The sequence below is a fragment of the Sturnus vulgaris genome, unplaced genomic scaffold, assembly GCF_052056855.1.
Source record: "Sturnus vulgaris isolate bStuVul1 unplaced genomic scaffold, bStuVul1.hap1 Scaffold_84, whole genome shotgun sequence".
NCBI lineage: Eukaryota > Metazoa > Chordata > Aves > Passeriformes > Sturnidae > Sturnus > Sturnus vulgaris.
This window is the reverse complement of record NW_028276728.1, coordinates 2,326,949-2,348,178: the sequence shown is the minus strand read 5'-3', so window position 1 is coordinate 2,348,178 and position 21,230 is coordinate 2,326,949. Positions and strand designations below refer to the sequence as shown.

The 21,230-nt window shown below is 47.1% G+C and overlaps 1 protein-coding gene across 8 annotated transcripts in view; it reads left to right on the top strand.

Moving 5' to 3' along the window:
* LOC148217474 (uncharacterized) overlaps nt 1-13,200 on the top strand; it is a 13,833-nt gene extending 633 nt beyond the window's left edge. Inside the window, exons 2-10 of one of the 8 annotated variants that reach the window (XM_088158667.1) lie at nt 3,118-3,239; nt 3,410-3,430; nt 5,006-5,064; nt 5,966-6,034; nt 7,605-7,796; nt 8,707-8,871; nt 9,995-10,162; nt 11,073-11,237; nt 12,368-13,200. In XM_088158667.1, the coding sequence (XP_088014793.1) occupies nt 3,223-3,239; nt 3,410-3,430; nt 5,006-5,064; nt 5,966-6,034; nt 7,605-7,796; nt 8,707-8,871; nt 9,995-10,162; nt 11,073-11,237; nt 12,368-12,549 (1,038 nt within the window). In that variant the 5' untranslated portion in view covers nt 3,118-3,222 and the 3' untranslated portion in view covers nt 12,550-13,200. The remainder of the gene's footprint in view (nt 1-3,117; nt 3,240-3,409; nt 3,431-5,005; nt 5,065-5,965; nt 6,035-7,604; nt 7,797-8,706; nt 8,872-9,994; nt 10,163-11,072; nt 11,238-12,367) is intronic. The other 7 variants (XM_088158668.1, XM_088158669.1, XM_088158673.1 and 4 more) reach the window with 7 other exon arrangements.
* The last annotated feature ends 8,030 nt before the right edge of the window (nt 13,201-21,230 follow it).

The window sequence follows — 21,230 nt, the reverse complement described above, 5'->3', positions numbered from 1 at the left end:
GGTCCAAAAGCTCTCTAAATCGCTCTTTCTGATCTGAAAATATCCCCTAATCACTCTCCCTGATTCCCAGAGCTCCTGACATGATTTTTTCTCAGCCTTCAACTCCCCAAATCAGGGTTTCTTAGGCCTGTGTGACCCTAAATCGGTGTTTAAGAGCCCCAATGCTTCCTAAATCATTATTTCTGAACCCAAATGCTGTTTCAGATCCAAAAAACTCCCCAGGTGGGTGTTTCTGAGCCCCAGTGCTCCTGAAACTTCTGCATTCTCAGCTGTGAAGTTCCCCAAATGGTGTTTTTGAGGCCAAAAACACGTTGAAGTGGTATTGCTGAGCCCCAAAGAATCCTAAATTGCTGCTTTTGAGCCCAGAGTCCCTGGACATTGATTTTTCCTGAGCCCCAAAGCTCATTAAATTGGTGTTTCTGAGCCCTGAAGCTGCCCAAGTTGCTTTTCCTGACCCCCAAAGCTTCCTGACATCCCTTTTTGAGTACTGCAGTTCCTTAAACATGTGTTTCTGGGGCCACGAGCTCCCTAAATTGGAATTTTGAGCTGAAAAGCTGCCGAGATGGGACTTTCTGAGGCCAAAAGTTCCTCAAATCAGTGGTTTTGAGCCAAATGCTCTCTAGATTGGAGTTTTTCACCCCCAGTGCTGCCTAAAGTTTGGGCTTGTTCAGAGCCCCCAAATATCTCTAAATCAGTGTTTTCCCTAAATCACTGTTTCTGAGTCCCAAAGCTCCCAAACTTGCAGTTTCTTAGCCCAAATGCTCCTGAATGGGAGTTTCTGAGCCCTTAACAACCCAAAATTGCTTGTTTTGAGATCAGAAAATGCCTATGTAATTTTTTTTCTGAGCCAGAAACATCCCAAAATTATTTGGAAGGCTGTGCCTGAGTGCTGGTGGAATGCAGTGGGAGGGGAGAAGCTCTGCCAGAGGGAACGTCATGGAGGATGAGGATGGGAGGTGTGAAGAGCACCTGGGATATTTGGAGATCCTCAACAAGATGGGCAAAGGTTGACTTGTGTGAGTGAGCAGTGGAGGGGTCAGAAAGCGAGGACACTGTCTTGGCAGTTTAGAAACTCCTTGATCATCAGGGGGAGTTGGCAGAAGAGCTCTGGGGGCAACCTGGAGGGGTGTCCAGGCCAGTGAGCAGGTTCCCATGGGGAATGGCAACTGCCCTGGCATTCATGACCAGGCAAAGCAAAGGGTTCCAACAGCGTGGGGATCTTGGAATGATGGCTCAGCAGAGCTGCCTGGTAGGGGAATAGGGGGATGCTCACGGGGATCTGGGCCTGGCCCGCAAGGAAGAGCTGGTCAGGAATGTGCTCATCAGTGCCAGCCTGGGCTGCCACAGCCAGGAAATTGTGGGGTCCAGGCACCGAGGGGCAGGGACTGAGGCCAGCAGCAAAGCACAGAGCTGGGGCTCCAGAGGAGAAGACTTTGATGAGCTCGGGGTGCTGAACCAGGTGGCAGCAGGGGCAGCAGCTCTGAAGGGTGAAGGAGCCCAGGAAATCTGATAGGCCCTGCAGGGCAGCCTCTTCCAAGGGCAGGAATGGTGTTTCCAAGAAGCCACGAGTAAAGCACCCATCTCATGAGGCTCTTGGCTGAGCTGACCGAGCTCCAGGGTGAAAAGGCAGCACATGGGAGGTGAGCACATGAGGCAGCAGCAAAGCAAGCCAACAGCACCCTGGGCTGTGGGGGCAGGAGCACGGCCAGGGGAAGGGTTTGACTCCTGTGCCCAGCACATTTACACCACACCTGCCCAGCGACAGGGGGGCTGTGCCAGGCAGGAACCGCTGCACTGGTGGGCGCTGGGGTGGGAATCCCCCAGCTGTCCTTCAAGTGCTGGTGGGATTTCCCTAAAAATATCAGTGTCTGCAACCACAAAACCAGCAACAAAAGCGTGACTGTGCCCAAACAGAAATATCTGCAGCAGAGCAATCTGCACCTGCAGTCGCCCCTCTGGGCAAGGCCAGTGGAATCACTGTTGGCAATTCACAGCAGTGACAGCCCCTGCTCACAAGATTTCACAGCAGTGAACTCTCCCTGGGCTGGGCTCTGCTGAGACCCCTCCAGTGCTGTGAGCAGTTCTGCCAGAGACCATGGAATGGGAAAAGGACGCTGCTCCCTGGACCTTCCTGGGGCCCTCGCTGGGCTTTGCTGAGGCTTGAAGGAGCCCTGCTGCCCTCCAGAGCCCCCAGGGCTTTCAGTGTCTTTGCCTCATCAAGGCCCAGCTGTGCTGCAGAGGGTGGGGGCCAGTCCAGAACGGTTGGAGGGAGACCATAAAGTTCACAGAATTCCCATTCAAAGTCCATTGTCCCTTCCCACCTACAGTCTATAGATACAATCCAGTTCCTAATTCATTCCTACAATGAGAAAAAATTCTCAATTGAGGCCTTATTTATATGTATATATTTTTTTTTAATTGGATAGCAAGAATTGTTGCTACTCATTAACTGGGAGAAAAGTAAAAAGTAAGTAGCATATTGATTAGGCACAGCCTGGATTCCGGCCATAATTGCATTATGGCCAATGGTTTGGTTTTTTTATCTTGGCTGATTAGATAAATGTTTAGTCTGAATATTTAATGAATAATTATTTCATAGAGTAAGTATAACTTATAAAATATAAAATATAAAATGTAAAATATAAAATATAAAATATAAAATATAAAATATAAAATATAAAATATAAAATATAAACAGTAGCTCACCTTAGCACTCCAGGTAAAGTATAATGAGATTTCACCACCACTCATACAGTCCTCCTGGATTTAGCTCAAATACTGGTATTAATGTTGTATTAGACTCAATGCATGATTCAGAATATCTAAGTTAATGGGCCTTTGTTGGCAGACCAGTCTCTGTTGGTCTCTGGCCAGCAGAGACATCACTGACAATGCAGAAGAGAGAGTTACTTCTTTTTCTCTTTTTTTTTTTTTCAACCATACTTTTTCTTTCTTCTCTCTTCCCCCCCCGCCCCCTTCATTTTCTTTTTTCTTCTCCTCCTCTCTCCTCTCTTTACACCTTCCTTTTATCTTTTCTCCTCAAAGCTTCAGCTTTGGCTCAGGATTACAGATCTGACCCTGCATAAATTAATATTCCTGTCTAAACCTGTTATCCAGGCTCCTTCAAAATATGAGAGAGGGACAGAGAGAGACAGAGAGAACAATTTGTCTCTGACTGTGAGAAGTGAGGTGAACCATTCCTGGAGGCACAACCATCTTTCCATGAGTGGTGATCTGAGGTAAATGTCTGTGTTCATAATAGCAGAGGCACATTCAGGTCAACTCCATGGGCACATCATCTATTCATTGTTTCTGTTTAAGAAGCCATCACTCTATTGCTCTGCTTTCAGGACAAAACTCCTCAAATATTGAACGTTTCATGCCATTTATATTCTTTCCTTTCTTTCAGATCAGAGCCGAATTGGAAAAGGTAGTGGGAGGAAATAGAGCTGAGTTCAATCCTGGGGTGAACCCATGGGACAGCCATGGGCCTGGGCCTGTGACTTCTCTTGGGTCCCTGCTGGAATTTCTCTATTTACAGTCCTCAGTGGAGCTCTTTTCCTCAGCCGGGTCTATACTCCCCTTGAACACCAGGAAAGCTTTCTTGACATGCAGCAGCTTTTGGCAGTCCCTTAATTCAGCCCAGATCCTCCTCCTTCTCTGGAACGTGGCCCTGGGCAAAGAAGACAAAAATTCACGAGGAGCAGACAGCTCAGGGAAATGGAGTGCAAGAAAGAGAGGGAGAGCAGAGCACGGCAGCGAGCTGTGCCCTGAGCAGACCTTTCCTCACTGCTGAGCAGTCCCTGCTTCTGCCTTCACCCCGTCACTGCTGCTCTGATGGATGTGGTCAGAAGGGACAGGCGGCTTTGCTGGAAGGGTCAGCGAGGCCCTGCTTTCTGCAGCCAGCTCTGCAGAAGAGGGTGTTAAGGAAACTTCCCAGTCGGAGCATTCCCGAGGCTCTCTGGCCATCACACTCCGGCCACCAGAGGTGTTCAGTGCTGGGACCAGAGCCCTCCACAGCAGTGGCTCCAGTGCCCCAATGGGCCCTGCTGGACTCCCCACAACCCCCCAGTCCCACACCCAGCCCCTGTGTCCTCCCTGGTTCCAGCCCAGGTTTCCCACAGCAGAGTCTCAGATGTCTGATTCCATAAAGCCATTTACTCCCAGTGCAGTAACACAGGAATGGCCTGAGCTGTTCCTCCAACAAAAGAGCCCCTCAGTTTTATCCCCTCACAGTCTGCAGCCCAAGGCTCAAGTCTGGCTCTTCCTCCCGAGCCCTCAGCTCCTGCTGGGTCTCTCGGTGTCCCTTCCCCAGCTGTGCCACCACCCTTGCTGCCCTTTGTTGTGCTTTGTTGGCACACGGGCTCTTGTCTCGGGCTCCCACCTGGAGCTCAACTTGCACCTGGCACTGCAGCTGCCCCCAGCCACCTGCACCAGGTGTGTTCATAACCAGGAGGAGGGGAGGGTGGGAGTGAGGTGGTTTCAGTTTTGTCTTTGTTACTCGGCTTGCTGCTCTCTTGGGAATTGCTGAGAAGGCAAAGCAATCATCCCCAAGTCGAGTCTGGATTGCCCAGGATGGCACCAGGTGAGGGATGTCCCAGGCTTTATGTGAGCTCTTCTGTCATATTTTTATGTCCAGTCCAGTTGAGGGGGGGATTGAGAGAAGTTTGGTGGGCGCCTGGCAGCCAGCCAAGGTCAGTTGTCATTTCTTCATTGCTGGTCAAGATAACCTCCAAGATATGAGTCTGAAGGAAGATGGTCTCGTACCTCTGTGGAAAATTGTGGCTGGGGTTGAACACGAGGTTCTGCACTCTGCAAAAGCAGAAGGTCTTAATTTTGATCAAGGAAGATGATGTGTGTGTCTGTGAGAATTCTCAGAGCTCCAAGGCAGAGAAGATGGGTTAGGAACCAGCTGGGAGAATAGCAGAATCTTATCAGCTGTGTTATCCTCTCTAGTCCTGTGCCCACCACAGAGATTTTTCCCCTGTTTTCCCTTGCATTGCAGATTGAACCTCGAGAAAAGGACACAGGAGACAAGAAACATGGGTGTACGTAAAACGCTGGGTAAGAGCTGCATTAGTTCTATTTAGACAGTGATGGAAGGGAAAATAAATCAATTTTAAAACCCTGAGTAGATCAGAGGTTTGAGTAGTAGAGGGCTTATATGAGTCCCAAAAAAGCTCTTCAGTGCATTTTAAAATCCTTAGGGAAATATAATAGTGAAGCTTTACTTTTTCTTCTCATGTGAACCTAATGGCCACAAAGAAAGGAGTTCATGGCAGCGTTGACCTCCAGTGAGGCCAATATGAGGCCATAAGTAAGTGTGGACTCATGTATCCCATTGCTCTTGTCTGTGGCCATCCTTGGGAACCCTTGGGATGGAATGTGTTATCCCTGAGAGAAGTGAGGCCAGTGGAGGTCTCTCCCCCAAGCACGTTGCCTGCAGAAGCCCTCCCAGGGCACAGCAGAAGGCCTGGCCTTTGTGGTGGGATCAGTTTGGTCAGAGGGTTGACCTTCTTTGGCCAGAGACATGTCCTACTCTAGCAGGGGGTGTTGCTGAGCAAGGCTTTGAGGGTCAGACTGAAATGAATGTGCCAAGGGACAGTGAAGGGACCTGAGAGGTTCCTCTCCACTCCCGGAGTGTGAGGCAGAAGAGTCTCACCCTCTTGAGGGTGGCTGTGCTCTGCTGGGACTGAGGCACCTGTGTGGTGCCTGAGTGCTGTGGCAGCTGAGGCAGCTTCCTGGCCCAGGAGAGCCTCAGTGGCCCTCAGTGAGGGTCAGGAAACCCCAGCACTGCTGTGGGGCTCCTGGTCCACAGGACCTCATGGCTCGTGGGCCAACTGCGGGATGTGTTCTGCCCCAGAACCTGCTCAGTGCAGTCCTGGAGTTCCTTGGGGAAAGGCCCTTGTTAAATGTCCTGATTTTCTTTTTGTTTTTGTTTTCATATGTACCTGATATCCAATAGGTGTGCTAGCTGTTTGTGTGGCTGAGAAAGCCATAGTAACATTAATCGACAAGGTATTTGATGAATTAAGTAAGTGTGGACTCATGTATGCCATTGCTCTTGTCTCTGGCCATCCTTGGGAACCTATGGGATGGGATGGGATGGGATGGGATGGGATGGGATGGGATGGGATGGGATGGGATGGGATGGGATGGGATGGAATGGGATGGGATGGGATGGGATGGGATGGGATGGGATGGGATGGGATGGGATGGGATGGGATGGGATGGGATGGGATGGGATGTGTTATCCCTGAGAGAAGAAAGGCCAGTGGAAGTCTCTCCCCCAAGAGCACAGTGGAAGGCCTGGCTTTGGGGTGGGATCAGTTTGGTCAGAGGGCTGACTTTCTTTGACCAGAGTCAGGTCCTGCCCTAGCAGAGGATGTTCCTTGTAATTGGTAACAATTTCAAAGGCATAGCACATCCGTTCTGGGATTTCTTTTCCTTTCTTTGAGCATTAAAGGAGGAATCACATCCTGGGCTTAGCTGCAGGGACAAAAGGCAGAAGCCTTTCTGTGCATGTCAGTGCCAGTCCTTGCCCAAACTACCTGGAAACTAAACCCTGCAAAGCAAGAAGGAGATTCAGAGGTCTGTTGTGCATGATGGCCTGGTGCAGTCAGATCAAACAATCCCACTGTCCATAAATTCCCATTTCCAAAGGCCTCCAGCCAGTCCTTTGTTATAGTGCCCTTCCCCATGCTCTTCCTCATCCAGTCCACATGCAGGACCCCAGGATCCCAGGGTGCAGAGATATTCCAGCAGTGGGATTTTCCCAGCACAGACCAGGACAGCCTGGCCTCTGCTGGATCCCACCCCCTGGATTCTAAGGCCAGCTGTTCAACTGCCCCTGCTCTTTCCAGCTGGGATGCTGGCAGGGGAATGTCATTCCCTCAAGGAACACTTGGAATTTAGTGTGACCTGGGCTCTCCACCATGTCCAGGCCTTTGGGCCGTGAGGAGCCAATGGAGTTCCTCCCAGTGTTCCTCACCAGCAGCACAGAAGCTCAAAGCCCATGTTAAGAAGGGTGCTCAGTAGTGCCAAAAAACTCCTTACAACAGGCAAAATCTGTTAGAGAAAAAGTCTCAGTGTCAGGAAGAAAACTGGGGCTACAGGAGCGAGGCCAAGGTTCCTTCCCAGAGCAAACTCCTGTTGGAATAGGATTTGAAAGGCAGGGTACTGGTAACTGGTACCCAAAGGTGCATCAGCCTGTGAGTTCCACATCTCTGCTTTTCCGGGATGAGTGAATTCTTTTCCTAGGCACCTGAATTAGAAAGGATGATCTAAAGAAAAAGAGGTCTGAAGCAAACAAATTGGTAAACAGGCAGGACATGAGGGAACTAAGTCTGAGCTTTTTGTTTTCCCTATGAACAAAGAAATAAAGCAAAAAAAGAATCCATTTCTGGATTGCACCTTAAGCTCAATGTTTAATTCCTCTGAAGTGATTACTTCTCCAGAGAGAGGAAGAAAAGAACAGCAAGATCCAAGAGACCCTTAAGTAGAGACTTTTTAAAAGAGGATATGAGCATCCTCAGAGAGGATAGGTGGTCTCTCAGTCAAGGGAGAAATGTCAGTTCCCCAGTGGCGCTAATCTTTTTCTACAGAAAACAGAGAGAGGGAGAAGACCAAAAAGCACCAAGAATCCAAGATCACAAAGGACCTGGAATCAAAGACTGGCAAGGCTTTTCAGGACCTGAAGAATAAAATTGAGGATCTGCTTGCATATTTCAAAAAATTGGAGGGTTCCACACAGCATGAGTTTCAGCTCCTCACAGCACAGCTGGAGAAGAACCAAGGTGAGTAGGGCCATTGCCAAGCAGACTTTCATCCATCTCAAGGCAGAAGGTGATCTACAGGGCACACACCCTGTGAGCTCATCGTGCTCAGCTCCTCAGATGGCATGGAGAGGGACAGTCCTTGCATGGGGAACAGCTTCTGTGATCCATGGCACTGAAACTCCTCCATGCTGAAGTGTTCTCTGCAGGTGCAGGTGCTCAAAGTCCCTCTTGTATCACTCATCGTTGCAGAGGGTGTGTGCTGGGAGTTCTCTCATTGCCTGATGCTTGCTAAGGGTTCCCCCTTGAAGTCCATTTCCCATCTCTCTCCCTCTCCCCACTGCCCTTCTCGTGCTCCCCCACTGCTGGTCCCATGCAGGGGCACGTGTGAGCTCAGCCTTGTTTCCCCATTGCTGCTCAGCAGGGAGAGGAGCTTCCCTGAGCAGAGCCTGGCCGTGTCTGTGAGCGCAGGGCCTGCGGAGAGCAGCTCTGCCTGCAGGAGCTGGTGCTGGGCAGGGCAAGGACTCAGCAGGTATACCCTGCTGGCTCAAGCCATTGTGGGCTGAGAATTAAGCCTGTGGCCCACTTATCAAAGCTGGAGGTCTATTTCAAGGGCTGGAGAAAGCACACATGAAAGCTTCGAAAGAGATGAAAATTTGCTCTGTGTTTGTTGCCCCTTCCTACTAAAAGTCTGAGGGTAAAGGGAAAACCATTTCCAGATTGTGCCTTCATGGCCAAACAGAATTCCTTTGAGTTGAGGATTTCTAAGGAGGAAGGAGGAAGGAAAAAATCACCCACAGGAGAGCCCTGAGGAGAAACCCTGTGTCAGGGAGGTTAAATCAGAGCCTTTGGACATGCTCGTGTCAGGTCGCTGGTCTCCTGCTCAAGGAGAAAACATCAGTGGCCCAGTGACGTTTTTCTTTCTTCACAGGAAAGAAGGAGAAGGAAAGAGCACGAGCCCTGGAATCAACGCTGAGACAGAATGTCCGGCAGCTTTCTCGAAGAATTCAAACTCTGGAAGAAGATGTAGAGGATTGGCCTAACACCATGAAGTATGAGCTTCAGCTTCGCAGAGCAGAGCTGGAGAAAGTCCAAGGTGAGCAGGGCCATTGCCAAGCAAACTTTTATCTCTAAAGCCGGAGGCTGCTCTACAGGCCAAGCACCCTGTGAGCTCAGCCTGCTCAGCTCCTCAGAGGGCATGGGGAGGGACAGTCCTTGCATGGGGAACAGCTTCTGTGATCCATGGCACTGAAACTCCTCCATGCTGAAGTGTTCTCTGCAGGTGCAGGTGCACAAAATCCTTCTTGTGTCCCTCATCTTGGCTGTGGGTGTGTGCTGGGAGTTCTCTCATTGCCTGATGCTTGCTAAGGGTTCCCCCTTGAAGTCCATTTCCCATCTCTCTCCCTCTCCCCACTGCCCTTCTCGTGTTCCCCCACTGCTGGTCCCATGCAGGGGCACGTGTGAGCTCAGCCTTGTTTCCCCATTGCTGCTCAGCAGGGAGAGGAGCTTCCCTGAGCAGAGCCTGGCCGTGTCTGTGAGCGCAGGGCCTGCGGAGAGCAGCTCTGCCTGCAGGAGCTGGTGCTGGGCAGGGCAAGGACTCAGCTGGGCACAGACTCCAATGTGGCCTGGCTGGCCCCAGCCTGTGGCCCTGGGCCTGGCTCAGCCTGGACACAAAGTGTGTTGGGAACAGCCTCTTGGCCCCAGGGCAGGGAAAGCTGAGGAAGGATCGGCCTTCCCTGCCCTGGGGCCTGTTCTTGCTGCAGCTGCAGCCAGCAAAGCCATGGCAAGGAGCAGCCCAGAGCAGGCCAGGGAAAGCCCTGGAATTCATGCTGGCTCAAGCCATTGTGGGTTGAGAATTCAGCCTCTGGCCCACTTTTCAATGGTGGTGCTCTTTTTATGGGGCTTCGAGAAGCACAAATGAAAGGTTGAAAAGAGATGAAAATTTGCTCTGTGTTTCTTCTTCCCTCCCTGGTACGAGTCTGAGGGTAAAGGAAAACCATTTCCAGATTGTGCCTTCATGGTCAAACGGAATTCTTTTGAGTTGGGGATTTGTAAGGGGGAAGGAGGACAAAAAAAAAACACCCACAGGAGAGCCCTGAAGAGAGCCCCTGTGTCAGGGAGGTTAAATCAGAGCCTTTGGACATGCTTGTGTCAGATCGCTGGTCTCCTACTCAAGGAGGAAACAACAGTGGCCCAGTGACATTGTTCTTTCTTCATAGCAATGAAGGAGGAGGATATTACCTTGGCCTTGGATACAGTGTTGAAGAAGAACGTGCGGCAGCTTTCCCAAAAAATTCAAACTCTGGAAGATGATGTAGAGGAATGTCTGGACACCATAACGCATGAGCTTCAGGTTCTCAGAGAAGAGCTGGAGGAGAAGATACAAGGTGAGCAGGGCCACTACCCAGCAGAGTTTCATCCATCTGAAGGGAGAAGCTGCTCTACAGGGCAAGCACCCTGTGAGCTCATCATGCTCAGCTCCTCAGAGGGCATGGGGAGGGACAGTCCTTGCATGGGGAACATCTTCTGTGATCCATGGCACTGAAACTCCTCCATGCTGAAGTGTTCTCTGCAGGTGCAGGTGCACAAAGTCCCTCTTGTGTCACTGATTGTTGCGCAGGGCATGTGCTGGGACTTGTCTCATTGCCTGACACTTCCTAAGGGTTCCCCCTTGAAGTCCATTTCCCATCTCTCTCCCTCTCCCCACTGCTCTTCTCGTGCTCCCCCACTGCTGGTCCCATGCAGGGGCACGTGTGAGCTCAGCCTTGTTTCCCCATTGCTGCTCAGCAGGGAGAGGAGCTTCCCTGAGCAGAGCCTGGCTGTGTCTGTGAGCGCAGGGCCTGCGGAGAGCAGCTCTGCCTGCAGGAGCTGGTGCTGGGCAGGGCAAGGACTCAGCAGGTATACCCTGCTGGCTCAAGCCATTGTGGGCTGAGAATTAAGCCTGTGGCCCACTTATCAAAGCTGGAGGTCTATTTCAAGGGCTGGAGAAAGCACACATGAAAGCTTCGAAAGAGATGAAAATTTGCTCTGTGTTTGTTGCCCCTTCCTACTAAAAGTCTGAGGGTAAAGGGAAAACCATTTCCAGATTGTGCCTTCATGGCCAAACAGAATTCCTTTGAGTTGAGGATTTCTAAGGAGGAAGGAGGAAGGAAAAAATCACCCACAGGAGAGCCCTGAGGAGAAACCCTGTGTCAGGGAGGTTAAATCAGAGCCTTTGGACATGCTCGTGTCAGGTCGCTGGTCTCCTGCTCAAGGAGAAAACATCAGTGGCCCAGTGACGTTTTTCTTTCTTCACAGGAAAGAAGGAGAAGGAAAGAGCACGAGCCCTGGAATCAACGCTGAGACAGAATGTCCGGCAGCTTTCTCGAAGAATTCAAACTCTGGAAGAAGATGTAGAGGATTGGCCTAACACCATGAAGTATGAGCTTCAGCTTCGCAGAGCAGAGCTGGAGAAAGTCCAAGGTGAGCAGGGCCATTGCCAAGCAAACTTTTATCTCTAAAGCCGGAGGCTGCTCTACAGGCCAAGCACCCTGTGAGCTCAGCCTGCTCAGCTCCTCAGAGGGCATGGGGAGGGACAGTCCTTGCATGGGGAACAGCTTCTGTGATCCATGGCACTGAAACTCCTCCATGCTGAAGTGTTCTCTGCAGGTGCAGGTGCACAAAATCCTTCTTGTGTCCCTCATCTTGGCTGTGGGTGTGTGCTGGGAGTTCTCTCATTGCCTGATGCTTGCTAAGGGTTCCCCCTTGAAGTCCATTTCCCATCTCTCTCCCTCTCCCCACTGCCCTTCTCGTGCTCCCCCACTGCTGGTCCCATGCAGGGGCACGTGTGAGCTCAGCCTTGTTTCCCCATTGCTGCTCAGCAGGGAGAGGAGCTTCCCTGAGCAGAGCCTGGCCGTGTCTGTGAGCGCAGGGCCTGCGGAGAGCAGCTCTGCCTGCAGGAGCTGGTGCTGGGCAGGGCAAGGACTCAGCTGGGCACAGACTCCAATGTGGCCTGGCTGGCCCCAGCCTGTGGCCCTGGGCCTGGCTCAGCCTGGACACAAAGTGTGTTGGGAACAGCCTCTTGGCCCCAGGGCAGGGAAAGCTGAGGAAGGATCGGCCTTCCCTGCCCTGGGGCCTGTTCTTGCTGCAGCTGCAGCCAGCAAAGCCATGGCAAGGAGCAGCCCAGAGCAGGCCAGGGAAAGCCCTGGAATTCATGCTGGCTCAAGCCATTGTGGGTTGAGAATTCAGCCTCTGGCCCACTTTTCAATGGTGGTGCTCTTTTTATGGGGCTTCGAGAAGCACAAATGAAAGGTTGAAAAGAGATGAAAATTTGCTCTGTGTTTCTTCTTCCCTCCCTGGTACGAGTCTGAGGGTAAAGGAAAACCATTTCCAGATTGTGCCTTCATGTCCAAATTGAATTCCTGTGAGTTGAGGATTTCTAAGGTGGAAGGAGCAAGGAGGACAAAAAAAAAACACCCACAGGAGAGCCCTGAAGAGAGCCCCTGTGTCAGGGAGTTTAAATCAGAGCCTTTGGGCATGCTTGTTTCAGATAGCTGGTCTCCTACTCAAGGAGGAAACAACAGTGGCCCAGTGACATTTTTCTTTCTTCTCAGGAAAGAAGGAGGGGGATATTGCATCGACTGTGGAATCTACGTTGAAGGAGGACGTCCAGCAGCTTTCCCAAAGAATTCAAAATCTGGAACAAGTGGTACAGGAATGGCCAGACATCATAGAGTATGAGTTTGAGCTCCTCAGAGCAGATCTAGAGAAGAACCAAGGTGGCCAGGGCCATTGACAAGCAGACTTTTATCTCTCTAAAGCCAGAGGCTGCTCTACAGGCCAGCCACCCTGTGAGCTCATCCTGATCAGCTCCTCAGGAGGGCATGGTTGTGAGATGCTATATAGTGATTCTTGTCATTATGAAAATGCGCCATGGGATCTATATAAACAAGAATACTGAATTCAAAGTAAAGCATGGAAATGAGACACAGGAAAATCTAATGATTTCATTGTCTTTGTTTAAATCACTTTGCTGTAAATTGTTTGCCTTTTGTGTTTATGTATTTTTTATTTTGTCACTATAATTATGAATTGTATCCACTTTTTATGCACAAGGAAAACGCGAGCTTGTGTGGATATGAACAGACTTGTCGCTGCTGTTACCTGCTTGCTAGGAGTGTAACCTGGCAACATGTTCCAGCCTTGTCCAGACCTGGTGGGGGCTTGTAGCTACTGTTACCTGAATGGTAGCCAACGTGTTTCAGCTTGCTTGGGCTTGTACCCCAGCACAGTAAGCACGACATGACTCCACCAGACACTGCCTGTAAAAGGGGCAGTGACCAGGGGTAGGACAGGTGTGTTGGTGGAGCATGGACTCCCCACGTCCCCAGTGCTGCTTGCCTATTCCTTATCAACGAATTAATAAATTGCCTTATTGATTGATCTACTTGATTGTGGTGAGTGAATTTTATCACAAATTTGGTGACCCTGACGCGATGAATTTCCACTTCTCAGGGGGAGAACAACTGATCCCGGGGATGTGCCCCACCTTTGGTGGCCTCGGGTGACTACCAGCCTCTGCTGGGATAGGAAATTCATAAAAAGATAGGGCACAGGCAAGGAATTCAAGCTCCCAGAGGAAAACTGCAGTAAATTACCCGTAATTTCTTGTGCACAAAGATCCAGGTGAGAACATCAGACTGTAAGTACCACGTGTTGGTTGGTGTATGACTGGTGTATGTTTGAGACTAACATGGTTACGAAGTGAGTGTGGAGTTCTTCTAGCCTTGGTTTCGACTTCTTGAAAGAGAAGTTGTAGATGAAGGAACGAAGCGAGTGAAGAAGGGACTTTTAAATAAAATCGGGGGCTGGGAGTGCTTGTTGAAAGGACTTATAATAAAGTCAGGGGCTGGAGGTGTTTGTTGAAGGGATTTTATTGAAAAGGTCGGAAGCTGGAGGCACCGTGGGACCAGTCAGGAATGGGTCAGGTTTGCAAGAAAGCTCAAAACCCAGGTACCAGGAGTTCAGGTAAGAACCGGGATACAAAGGATAAATGGAGCACATTACAGGATATTCCTCAGGACAGTCCCCTGGGGATTATGTTAAAACATTGGGACTATTGGGAAGAGAGAAGAGAAAAAAGGAAAGAATGATTCAGTACTGTATGATTGCATGGACTAGGTAAATGATAAGACCTGACAATTTATTTTAGCCCATGTATGGGTCTTTTGAGGGTTGGATATGTCAGGTACTGAACAAATATGTAAATCAGAAAAAAACTTTTAATCGAGAAGAAAGTCAGTATGCTATGTGTTGGCGGGGAACGAGCCTTCGCTATTATATCCCTTAAAAACTAAAAGGGAGGCAGAAAAGGACATAAAGCCCTGGGACTCTTTAGATGATCTTCCCCCTCCTTACCCTCCACAAGCACCACCACCCACGCAAAAAGAGACTAGAAACCAGAGAGCATACAGCCAAAACGCAGCTGCAGCTTTTCCAAGCCCAGCTCTTCCCCTTCCCCCGAGCGGCACGCTGTCCGCGGCTTTTCCAAGCCCCGCTCCCCCTCTGAACACCGCGCCGGCCGCGGACCTTCCAAGCTCCCCTCCCCTCCCCCAATGGAAACCACACCTTCTGTAGTAAGAACTCGCCGGAAAGGTAAAGCCAGAATTACGGTATTAAAAGAAGAAACGAGTGATGAAGAAAGCAGAGGTCACTTATACCCACTATGAGAAATCCCTCTAGGAGGAAATTTGGGAGGGTTAGGATACGTAAGTGTACCCCTAATTACCGGAGATGTGAGAGCATTTAAGAAAGAAATGGGAAACTTGCTGGAAGATCCTTTAGGAGTATCAGACTGGTTAGACCAGTTTTTAGGACCAAAATCCTATACCTGGGGGGAGATCCAATCTATATTAGGGATTTTATTCACCATAGAGGAAAGGCAAATAATTAGGCAAGCTGGAATGAGGGTATGGGAAAGGACACACCAGCAGGGACCACCAGATGATCAAAAATGGCCAAACGTAGACCTCAGTTGGAATCATAATGCAGCCCCCGATCGGCAAAATATGATAGATCTTAGAAATATAATAATTCAGGGAATCAAGGAGGCAGTTCCTAAAAATCAAAATATTAATAAAGCCTTCAGTGAATATCAGGGGAAGGATGAGTCTCCCACAGATTGGTTGGAAAGACTCAGAAAAAATTTACAAATGTTTTCAGGGGTGGACTAGGTACAGTGATAGGGGAAGCATTATTAAAGACTCAATTCTTTGTAAAAATTGTGGGGTGATATAAGGAAGAAATTAGAAAAAATAGATGATTGGCAAGATAGAGGATTGCAAGAACTTTTGCGAGAGGCACAGAAAGTATATGTGAGAAGGGATGAGGAAAAAGGGCAAGCCAAAGCAACAGTATTTGTTACAGCAGTGAGAGAAACTCAAAAGGGAACCCCAAAGCAAAATAACTTGAGAAAAAGTTCCCCAAGAGATGGGACAATTAAGAGGAGTAGTAACCCTCCTCCTACTTGTTTCTATTGTAAAAAAAAGGACATTTAAAGAAGGACTGCAAAAAACAGGAAACAGATGAAACAATGTTTGAGGAACAACAATAGGGGTGGTTAGGGGCTCTATCTCTTGGGGACTAGAACATTGAAGGAGCCCTTGATAAAGTTAAAATTAGGTCTCCAAGGGGGAGAATATGAATTTTTAGTAGATACTGGGGTGGAAAAATCTACAGTTCAAATCTTACCAAATGGATGCAGACCAAGCAAGGAAAAGGTTGATGTAATTGGAGCAAAAGGAGAGGCTTTTAAAGTCCCAGTAATAAAAGATGTGACAATAGAGTCAGCAAATAAAATAGTTCTAAATAATCTACTATTAGTTCCAGAAGAAGATTTTAATTTGCTAGGGAGAGATCTAATGCTGGCATTGGGATTAGGGGTAATACCCCGTCACGATCCGCTATTAATGCAGAGCGGGGGTCGTGATGGTTCTTTTGATCTCAAAGGTGCAAACAGGCAAAATGCAGGGGACAAAATCAGTTTATTCAACAACAGCAAATCAGTTTAGTCAACAACAGCAATGCATTTCATCAAATGCCAACAATTCAGTTACGGTAAAGGGGAGAGGTACAGGATAAGGAAAGGGGAAGGAAAGGAAGGGATGGGGAAATAGCTACCAACAGACGAGACGGGCGTCCTCGCGGGTCATCCGATAGACGAGTCTTCGTCCGTGGGGAGATCTCAGGGGTCTTCTCCAGGGGGTCTTCATCAGTGGAGAGATCTCAAAAGGTCTTTTCCAGAGGGCCGCTCTTTTATAGTCCTTCTCCAAAGCGAGTGGCCTCTGGCCAAAAGGTGGGAAGATTTATGGACCATTGTGTGGTGCTGCAGGAGACAGGTACGGACAAGCAGTCCGCAGTTGGTACAACACAACCTCTGGTTGGTGCCATAACAGCACAGTCCAGTGAACACAATACACCAGCACACAGTCACAAGCATCTACCTGGCCAGGCCAGGAAACCATTGTTCGGAGTCAGCCTGGGTGGGGGTCCTCGAGGTCTCCTTGTGATGGTCGGGAGGCAAAATCGAGGGGAACTTCGGACCGACCCTTACAGGATGTGCAATGCCAAGGGCAGCACCATGGGGCGGCCCCTGCCAGGCTGCTGAGCAGGGACAAGGAGGCAATGAGGCCCCAGCACAGCAAGGCTCACTTGTCCCCTGCTGGCCTCAGGCTAAAAGTACAAGTGTATAAATTAACTGTGCAAGATGAGGAAGAAATACATGCTAAAGTGTGGTCTACTTTAGGGGAAATCGGAAAATTGAACATAGAACCTATTATTGTTAATATTATTAACCCTGAATTCCTAATAAGGGTAAGACAGCATCCCATTTCCATGGAAGGAAGAAAAGGACTAAAACCTGTAATTGATGAATTGATTAAGCAAGGTACGTTAGAACCATGCATGTGTCCCCAAAACACCCCAATACTCTCAGTTATAAAGGGAGATGGCAGTTACTGTCTGATCCAAGATTTAAGAGCTGTGAACCAGAGAACTTTAACTCGATTTCCTGTGGTAGCAAATCCATATACCTTGCTTCACCAAATACCCCCTGACTTTGTTTGGTACAGTGTAGTAGACCTAATGGATGCTTTCTGGGCCTGCCCACTGGCAGAGGAAAGCCAATATATTTTTGCATTTGAATGGGAAGACCCTGACAGTGGAAGGAAACAACAGTTAAGATGGGCTGTATTGCCACAGGGGTTTACAGAATCCCCTAACTTATTTGGGCAAGCTTTGGAAAAAATTGTTACAGGAATTTGAACAACCCAAAGGAAGTCAATTGGTTCAATATGTAGATGATCTTTTGGTGGCAGGAAAAACTCAAGAAGAAGTATGTGAGAAAACAATAAAGTTGTTAAACTTTTTAGGGAACAAGGGATTAAAGGTATCAAAATCCAAATTACAGTTTACAGAACCTGAAGTGAAATATTTAGGGCATTGGCTGAGTAGGGGAACAAAGAAACTACACCCTGAATGAGTTTCTGGAATTTTAGCCTTATCACCTCCTAAGACAAAATGGGAAGATAGACAATTATTAGGACTTTTAGGATATTGTAGGAAATGGATAGAGGGATTCAATCAGAAAGTAAAATTTTTGTATAAAAAACTTACTCAGCATGTTATTAAATGGAACAATGAGGATGATTATAAGTTGGAACAAGTTAAGGCATCATTAATACAGGCCCCAGTATTGACTCTGTCGGATTTAAATAAAAATTTTCAATTGTTTGTAAGCTCAGCAGATCAGGTAGCATATGGGGTGCTTACTCAAGACTGGGGAGGAGATAAGAAACCGGTAGGATTTTATTCGAAGTTATTAAATCCAGTTTGTCGCGGCTGGCCCATTTGTCTACAGGCCTTAGTAGCCACAGCACTTTTGTAGAAGAAGCAAGAAAAGTCACCTTTGGGGCTCCTATGACTGTGTATATTCCCCATGTTAGGAGCATATTACATCAAAAAGCTGAAAAATGGCTCATGGATAGTCGAATACTAAAATATGAAGCTATTCTTATACATTCTCCCGAGCTGGAGTTAAAAGTAACTACCTCACAAAATCCAGCTCAGTTTATTTATGGGATGCCCACAGAAGATGGGGGTTTGGCTCACAGTTGTGCTGATTTGATAGAACTACAGACAAAGGTTAGACCAGATTTGAGTGAGCTAGAACTTGAGGAAGGGGGTCAATATTTTGTAGATGGATCATCCCGAGTTGTTGAAGGGAAATGAAAATCAGGATATGCAATAGTTAATGGGCAGAGTGTGTCAGTGTGTGAAAGCGGGAAGTTAAGCCCTAGCTGGTCAGCTCAGGCATGCGAGTTGTATGCCTTGTACAAGGCCTTAGTATTATTAAAGGGAAAAAAGGGGATGATTTATGCAGATTCAAAATATGCTTTTGGAATAGTACACACTTTTGGGAAAATTTATAAAGAAAGAGGACTAATAAATACTCAGGGGAAGGGACTAGTTCACAACGATCTAATCCAAAAGATTTTAGAGGCTTTGCAAGAGCCAGAAGAAATCACAGTAGTGCATGTTAAAGGCCACCAGAAGGGAATGAGTTTTCTGTTCGGAGGAAACAACTTAGCAGATCAGGCAGCAAAGGAAGCAGCCCTGGAACCTGGTGAGATATCTAAATTACAAGTATTGAGTGAAAAGCCAGACAAAGAAACACATTTAATTTATAGTTCTCAAGAACTGAATATAATTCAAAAATTAGGGGCTGAACAGAAGGAAGGAAAATGGATTTTAATGGATGGAAGGGAAATACTTCCGAAATCCCAGACCAGAGGGATTTTAAAACAATTATGTAGCCGTGGAAAGGGGTTTTAACCCTTTAAGTGCAGCAGAAATAAGATGCACAGCTACATGGTCGTCTTTCATGATAGAAAGAAAGAGACAAGTTTATTCAGAAACACACTTGGTTTTATACCATGACTCGCAATTCCAAGAGTAGAGAAAAGGTGATTGCTTCAGAGAGAAGACACCCTATTTCCAGGGCCTGGTTACGTACCATAACAGGTGTTCTATCTTGTTATTAATTCCTTTTTATTTTGACCAAATTATCACTTGGAGAGAAATTCTCCCTAGCCTACAGCTGGACCAGCTTATCAGCTGGGAACAGAGCTGAAAATCTCCAGCCTGGAATATTTTTCAGGCTGTAATTTTCTTACTTTCTCAATATGTGTCCCTACACAATTACACCAACGAACCCATTGGGGAACAAGGGCTTTGTGTGACCAATTTTTGAAATTCTGCGGGTGTATAGGAGTATTTGGAATAGCTAAACAAATAACCAAAGGGTGTTTAACATGCCAAAAGGTGAATAAAAAAGCAACGAGACAAACCCCTTTGGGGGAAGAAAAGCAGCATTCCGTCCTTTTGAAAGAATACAAATAGATTATACTGAGCTTCCAAAAGCTAATCGTTGGAAATATTTATTAGTATTGGTAGATCAGCTTACTCATTTGTAGAAGCATATCCAGCTACAAGGGCCACAGCAAGATTTGTAGCAAAAATATTATTAGAACAAATAATACCACAATTTGGAATGACTACAGCTATTGCTTCAGACCAAGGGACGCATTTCACCTCAAAAATTATTAAAAACTTAGCACAAGCATTAAACATTACCTCAGAATATCACACTTTGTGGCATCCTCAGAGTTCAGGCAGGGTAGAAAGAATGAACCAAACCCTAAAGCAACAATTGACTAAGTTAATGATTGAAACTAAAACATCATGGGTAAAATGCCTACCACTAGCATTATTAAATATAAGGACTCTTCCAAATGCTAGCACAGGACTGTCAGCCTATGAAATGCTACATGGAATGCCATATTCCCAAGAAATACCACATGACACTATAGTAATCAAAGATTACACCATTCAAAAATATATACAAACTATTGGACAGAATGTAAACTATTTAAGAAAGCAAGGGATATTAACTCAATCAGTACCCTTTAGTTTTAATATTTACAATATCAAACCAGGAGATTGGGTACTGATAAAAGGGTGGAAAGAAGAAAGATTAACCCCTAAATGGGAAGGGCCGTATTTAACTCTTAACTACAGAAACATCTGTGCAGACTGCTGAAAAGGGATGGACACATGCCTCTCGAGTTGAAGGACCAATACAACCTCTGCCTGAGCCTAAATGGAAAGTTGCTTCCATTCCAGGGGACCTGCAAGTAAAATTCAAGAAACAACCTTGATAAAATTGGCTCACCAACTGGTTGGTGACAACCAGTTAAATATCTTTTAAGGTATTCCAAGGAAATAACTTGTCAAACTCTTAACTGTAATTGTAAACTTTGAGTATGTTCTCGCTGTCTTAAGTGTGAGAATTTGTGGCATAGATATAGTACATCGGAAAAACTGAACAAAAAGAGAAAGCAGACTAAGAAAGCACTTAGGATTGTGATTCAGATGGGCATTGAGTACCTAGATATTTATATATATATTTAAGCTAAAATTGAGACAAGGTGTAAACCACAAAAAAAAAAACAAAAAGGGGGGGGCGGTAAAAGCACATTATAAATTTCAGGAGGACAAGACCGGATTGATTTCTATTCTTGCTACCGAGAAGATGCATTACTCAACTTCTGGTGGCAACCCAGTAGGTTGAGGAGGTAGAGGAATAAATGATACTGGACCTTTTAAATGGTGGATACTAATGTGCTTAAAACCCCTACAAGCGAATGGAGACTGCTCCAAATGCTACCAACTTGTACGTATTGGCTGGCACACCGAACATAGATTTGCAGCCAACACTCACATGAACTCTCTATGTTATGACTGGCATCAATTAGCATCTTATGCCATAGCCAGATGAGCCTTCTGGGTAACCCAAAATCTTGCACCAGGAGGAACGCGGATGAGTTCGCCTTGTCCCAAGGGACAAGAGTATATTTGCTTTACTAAAGAAGACATGTGGGGCCTTACAGACAACAGGAGGGGGTGCAGGACGAATTTCAGGCATAATTAGTAAAGAATGTTCCAAAACGATTAAAAGAAATAGCAAAAAAAGATGATAATAAACGCCAGAAAATACACGACCTATATTCCAATATATGGGAACATATTTCAGAAATAGAATTGCCCACTCTAGGAAATAATTTATTCATAGACTTAGCAGAAAAGATTGCAGAAGAACTAAACATGTCCAATTGCTGGGTTTATGGAGGAGCATTAATGGCCGAACAACGGCCGTAGAAAGGTGAAGGATTGGCTATCATTCAAATACTTAAATGGAATTGAACAGAAATTGCTGAACAAGGACATAGGCCAGAAGGGTGGGTTTTGATTAACACAGCTGTGGGTCAAGAATGTATTACCAGAGAAGGGAAATCAAGAATTTTTAAAAGGGTAGGCAAAACCCCATGTAAAAGGGTATATACACCACAAATTCAAGCA